At 25.2% G+C, this 6,512-nt stretch overlaps 1 protein-coding gene across 1 annotated transcript; it reads right to left on the bottom strand.

The window, feature by feature from the left end:
- Positions 1-1,384: 1,384 nt before the first annotated feature.
- Positions 1,385-6,032, bottom strand: LOC145846215 (solute carrier family 25 member 36-like). The gene is made up of 7 exons (XM_082953125.1): positions 5,891-6,032; positions 4,385-4,570; positions 4,029-4,268; positions 2,764-2,911; positions 2,501-2,618; positions 2,154-2,290; positions 1,385-1,676 (listed from the first exon to the last, which is right to left on the bottom strand). Exons 1-7 carry the CDS (start codon positions 6,001-6,003, stop codon positions 1,611-1,613), a joined length of 1,008 nt encoding a protein of 335 aa, XP_082809251.1. The 5' UTR covers positions 6,004-6,032; the 3' UTR covers positions 1,385-1,610.
- Positions 6,033-6,512: the final 480 nt, after the last annotated feature.

The following is a 6,512-nucleotide window of genomic DNA, read 5'->3' as shown; positions in this document are numbered from 1 at the left end:
TTTTCTATCACTTTTACCCCTAACTCTTGGTTGGTAAGCGGTTTTCAGAATTGATTAGGTGAGAACTGTGCGCGGTTTGGAACTGAGCGTATCCCATTCAAAATGCAAACTACATACAAAACCGTTCAACTAAATCAGTAAAATAATTTGATCACTTAATTTTAAATATAAGTAATAAATACACTTTTATGCAATAGTGATACTTATTTTACTTTAAAATTGTTTTGTTTTAAATGAATAATGTCAGTGTTACAACGCACTAAGACTTATGAATCCTTTAGTAATTTTTTTTTTGACTTAGGTAAATTATCAGATATATACTAAAACTCAAACATTTAACATGTAACTCTATTACAAATATTGATACATAACAAACCGAAGAACCATTTCTAGATTGTTAACTTATCAAAAACTAAAAAAATAGTTTTCGTTAAAATTTGATTTAAAGAAAGCACAATAATTAAAATAACGTTGTATGTTTTTTTACATTTAAAAAGTATTTAATCAGAATCAGCTCTAGTTTATTTTTATCGTTTTATTGCTTGGCACTTAAAGTAAAATTTTTTGTAAGTTCAGTACAATTTATAATAAACCTTAAATGCTTGTCAGTTTAAAAACTGTAGCTTAACAAGTTGTAAACTAACATTAACTTAAGTTAATCAGCTACAAAAAAAAAACAATTTACAATTTTTTACTGATGAAAATATTGCTTACTTAACATAGAAGCTTATTTAAATTTTTTCATTGCTACTTATAAAACAATATAAGTTTTTTTTTAATAACTTCATTGTTATAAATGTTTTATAGATGCAAAAAGTATGATAGTTTTATAAAATACTTAATGTAGTGCAAAATATTAGACTATTGTTTTTTGTGAAAAAATTCCCTTTGTTAAAAAAAAAAAACTTTTATAATTGTTTTGGCTACACAAAAAGCAACAGAATTTTTTGTTTTTTTTTTGATTGATATGCTACAAATGACATAAAAAAACAGATAAAAATATTTATTCAAGCCGTATTAGACTTTAAAATATTAAAAAACGAAAATTTTTATATGTAAACATTTTTGTCTGATATTCCATTTTTTACAATTTTAATTTATTTACAAATTTGCTTTAATCTTACTTTTTCTCATAATTTAGAAGTAATTTTTTTTTTATTAACTAACAGATCTATACACTACACAAAATAACATGAATAATTCTATCTAATACTCTTATAAAAGCAAAAGTTAAGAATAATTATTTTTTAACTTGATTGTACTTCAATTAGCAATAAATACAAAACCTACATATTAACTACAGTTGTTGAAGACTTTGTTTATTTAATCGTATTATAATTGAAGGCATAAAGATACAGTTATGATTGAAAGCTTTTACAACAGAAAAATTGAATATTTTGAAAACATTGTACGTATATAAACAGTGGCATATCTTTTAAGTCTTTGAAACAATTTTAAAAAATAGTAAAATTCTCAAAACCGTTAAAAAGTTTTTAAAGTTTTGGTCGAAAACAATTTTTAAAGTCCTGAAAGTTTTCACCAAACACTCATTGTAGATTTGCATACAAGTATGATTGTTTCATAAAAATGTCATGTTTTTTTCTAAACTCTTAACTTTGTTTGTAATGGTACATTATTGCCTCATACACACCCATTAGAATTCCCATGTTTAAAGCCTGCAAATATTACAAAGTTAAAGTTTTTTATTAAAAAAATAAGTGCTTAATACACAGCTGTGTAAGTACAAAACTAATGCTTGAACTTGCAGATATGGTAGTTTTTAATTAATATTTAATTGAAACAACTTGATTAACATAGTTATAAACACTTGAAGTTTGCAACATATCTTCACCTACTAATTAGTTTTATTTCAATTTTATAAAAAAAATTCTATTTTTAACTTTATAATATAAAAAGTTAAAATTATAACTTACTCATTTATTGTAAACGTCACTAAAACTTTTTAAAGTGTAATCAGCAAAACGTGCCTTTTTTCTGTTTAATAAAACCTTCTTTTTTTGTCGAGAACTTAAGTTTTATACACATATATTATATAAACAATAAAAACAATTTGAATTTGTTTATAAGATTAATATTTATAAATGTATTTAAGAGTTATTTATTCTTTTATAAGAAATAACTTATTTATTAACCTGTCTAACAAGCTGTGTTGACAATCCTCCATATAAACCTCTCATACCCTCATTTCTTCCAACGTCCAACAAAGTCCTCCATGTATTACAGTACCTCTTCTGAATTAACTCTTGTCTCACTCTAACTCTTGCGACTTCTGCAAAGCAAAACCAGTAAAAACAAATTTTGGAGTGTACAGATTTTAATTAAATATGAATAAAACTGAAAGTATGTGATAGATTAAAAAAATATTACTACTATAAAAATCAAAAAGTGATTTTAAATAAAGCTTAAACAAAAAATACCTAGGCGTAAACAAAAGACAGAGATTAATGTATTTTTACTGTTTTTTTAAATAAAGTCCAACCTGCCGGGTAGCACACTGCACAAGATATGCATCTGGAAAATGCAGAAATCATCATCAGGGAAGGCAAATCCCAGCTTTCTACCTGTGATCTTCCTCTTACATTCATTAAATATGCGCTCTGTTTTTAAAATAAATTATCAAAAAACTGCTGATAAAACTACACTGTACTATAGAGGCTGCAAATCTTTAGGTTTAGAGTTAAAAATAATTATAAACTTTCTTTAATAAGTTAAGGTTAATTTTTTGAATGTAACTACATTTACCTTTATTTTTTCGTAGATTGAAAAATACACGATTAGTTCTCCTATAGTAGCATAGGAAACTACTAAACCACGAAAAAATCCCCTTACGCCTTCTTTAGCCCATGTATTTTTACTGCATTGAACCATCGTTAAAGGAGTTTTGTTATACCTATATAATTTTGTAAAAAAGGTTAGATTGATAGACTTATATATATTTTGTATAAGTTTAAAGTTTAAAGAATAATGTTTTTACATGTTTAATGAAAAAATATTCTTAGTTAATTAGGTACAGTAGACTACCGCTTAAGTACGCACTTTTTTTGGTACGCACCCCGCCTTAAGTACGCACTTATCAAGAAAAACAAAATCGAGAATCCATTCTCATTTAAGCATTGAAAATCCTAAAAGTTCCCTCATATTATCACAGGAGACAATATGTTGGCTTTGGTGGTGCAACTTTACCTTTATCCTTAGACTTGTTCCATAGAGTCAATTTCTGACGCTTTCCATCCATTTTTCTAAATTTCTCTAAATTTTACTAAAATTTCAAAAAAAAATTTTATTCAAAAATTTTCAGAATATCTGCAAAAGAAAGGTTAATTTTAATGTGACAAAATATAAAACTAGTTAACACAAAAACTAGTCACAAATTTTATAAAGTCAATATAAACATATAAAAAGAAACAACAACAACAACAACAAAAAACTTAAGTTAGAAAAAACTATTAAGCATCTTATCATTGTGCACTTATACTATAAATGTTTCTACTGATATAAACTTTCTTACAAAAACAGCCCTGAAACGTTTTTATTTCAAAAAAAAAAAATTAAAAACTTTTTAGCTAATAAAAAAAATTATAATAAATGTATTTATTAATTATGTAGAAACATTTTATAAAAAAAATAAATCATTTTAAAATCTATTAAAATTTTTTTAGATTAGAATTATGTATTAAATGTTATACATACAAAAAAATTGTTTATTTAGCTTAATTATTTGGTGGCTAGTTGTGAGAAAGAAAACAAACAACTAAATTTCATATTATACTATGTCGTCAAAAAGTACGCACTATCGTGCTAAGTACGCACTTTTTGGTCGGGTTCAATTTGCGTACTTAAGCGGTAGTCTACTGTATATAAAAGTTTACAAAACAAAAAATAAAAAGTAAAGTATTTCGGAACGTTTTTTATTGTTTAATTTACACTTTAGAAATATTTATAACAAGTTTTAAAATGATCTAAAGAAACCTTTTATAACTTCTCCAAATAAACTTTAACTTACGAACTTTTTATGCAGCTGCTGCCTAAGTTTGATCACCCACAGGGGACATGTGAGGGTGGTGCAAACAAGTCCTCCTGCAGTTGCAGAAACAATGTGGTTTACCGAAGAAGAAGTTGAAGGGTTCAAGTTTTGCTTGCAATGCTCGTAAGTTCCAAAGAAAAGCGCTCTCGACGACACTGCTCCTATCAAGCTGGGAGCAAGGCCCTTGAAGAGCGACCTCACGCCCTCATATCTCCACATGTACCTTAATAAAATAAACTTTTGAATATTTAAGTTTTAATACTGCTTTTTAAATAGAACTTTTTTGTCATGTTTGTATTTATTTACATTTTTGATTCAATCTACCAAATAAATAATTACATCATTTGCTGAAAAAATGTCGAGTGTGTAGCGACTGAGGATGAAGTGTAGCTTCTTTTAACACTTCCCAGCACGTGTGAGTTCACGTTTGAAGTGGTTTGAGCTGCAAACTGCAAAGACGACTGTTGCCGCGTTTTAATCACATCTAGAGGACAAGTAATTGCAGTTGCCACAAACGCAGACGCCCTTTAAAAAGATTATAAATAAATGAACTTATACATGCAAGTATATCAATAGTTAATGAGATAATGATAAAAAACCTTAAATATTTAATAAACAACTCATGCCTCAAAATCATAATAAACTGTTTACTTTAAAAATAACATAATGATTTTTTTACATATGATTTATTAATAAAAACTTAAACTAGAGTTCAATTAAAACAAAGTTCGTCAAACTTAATATGCGAAATCATACTTTTCAAATAAAAGTTAGTAAAAGCAAATACTCAAGATATTACAATAACTATGAAAGCATACTATAAGTACAATAATATAAATTTACACCATATTCAATTATATTATTAAAAAAAAATTGGAGCAGTATCAAAACTTAAAAATTATTTTATAAAACAAAACAATTAAAGGATTAGTATTTATTGAACTTATTAGTACTATAGAATAAAATTACTTCTTAATTATACTTGTTTAGTAGAAAAATCTTTAAACAGTGTTCTAATATTATTACAAATTTAGACTAATTTTTTTTTTTAATAACTTTTTAGATTTCTTTTATGAAAATTTTTGACTACAACCTTTTTTAAATGATATTAATCTAGCATAATGTTATCTAAAACTTAAACAAATTTTTAAGCAAATTAAATTTAAACTATATAACTTATTCCTGTTTAACTCAAATAAAATAAAAAAGTTAATAAAAAACATTGTTATTTATACTATAACTAGGTATTAAACTTTATAAAGTTATATCTAATAAGCTAAAAAAAAGTCAATCGGAAATAGGTGAACATTTGTTAAATAATTTAGAATGCGCAAAAAACTATAACGATAATATGTTTTCAATTGTTTGTAAAGGACGTAGCATGTATCATTTAAGTGTTTTAGAGTCTATATTTATTAAAACTAATAAGCCAAGTTTATGCAAACAAAAATTTGTTTATAACTCTAATTTGTTTAAATTGTTGTAAACTCGCTACTAAATTTTGTTTTTGTTGTTTAATTTTATTTTAAGAAAGTTTAAATAAGTCGGTTTCCTCTTATTAAAATTGCTATTAATACTTCAATTTCTAGTACTTAAGCTTTATACTTTAAATTTTGTTAAACAACTTTATATTAGCATCGCCTAGTACATGTAATTTTATTTACCTATTATGACGCATAATCTTACAATTTTATTAATTTTACTATTTTACAAAAATCTATTTAGTTATCTACAAGAACTATTGAAAAGAATAGATTGAAAAAAATTTAGTTCACAAAAAATAAAATATACTGCAAATGAATTGTTATCTCAAATTTTCATATAAAGTTATATTAAATCACTTACCCTCCTGCGAAAAGTCTAAGAAGCTTGGGATCACTTTTGTTTATAGTATTTGTTTCTCCATTTTTGTTCTTTAAATCTTTGTTTAGTTTTTCTAATTTTCGATTTGCTGACATGTTTAGAAGTAAAAATAAAAAGTCTAATATTGTTAAATCTGTATAAAAGTTTATTTACATAAAGTTTTAAACAAATACAAAGATAAAGGTAAATAAAACTAAACTAAAAAACAATTTAAAATGTTAAGCAAACAAATCAAACACATTTCATTGTGTATTTTAATTAAACTGTATATAATATAATAAAAACAATCACTTAACAACAATAACAAAATCCTTTAAATATAACTGTTCAAAAAAACAAAGAAACTAATAAGTAGTAATTTTACCTTAAGATTTCAACTCACTTAAAAAGCATGTTTAGTTTCTTTTACAGAAAAAAAATTATACAACTAGTTACATGTTCTAAGATAACATCTTTATAACTAGTTTTTAATCACGTGGCAATCAAAATACCACCACAAACGCGTTGAAAACACGCAAATGCTGAACAGTAGTGCGCAATAGATAGTACTGTGTAGTTTTCCGCCTGCACAAAACTTTCTGTAAATTTCCACGCTCAGCACACG

This window comes from Thalia democratica, chromosome 1 (genome assembly GCF_965202585.1).
Source record: "Thalia democratica chromosome 1, ktThaDemo2.hap1.1, whole genome shotgun sequence".
In the NCBI taxonomy this organism is placed as follows: Eukaryota; Metazoa; Chordata; class Thaliacea; order Salpida; family Salpidae; genus Thalia; species Thalia democratica.
Note: the sequence above shows the minus strand (reverse complement) of the source record. Positions and strands in the feature narration are given on the sequence as shown.

Excerpts from the sequence above, each read along its gene's own strand:
- LOC145846215 (XM_082953125.1), bottom strand. The coding sequence starts at position 6,003 with ATGTCAGCAAATCGAAAATTAGAAAAACTAAACAAAGATTTAAAGAAC. Across the intron at positions 4,571-5,890 it reads CTTAGACTTTTCGCAGGAGG|GGCGTCTGCGTTTGTGGCAA; the intron begins GTAAGTGATTTA and ends ATCTTTTTAAAG. Across the intron at positions 1,677-2,153 it reads CAACACAGCTTGTTAGACAG|GCTTTAAACATGGGAATTCT; the intron begins GTTAATAAATAA and ends TAATATTTGCAG.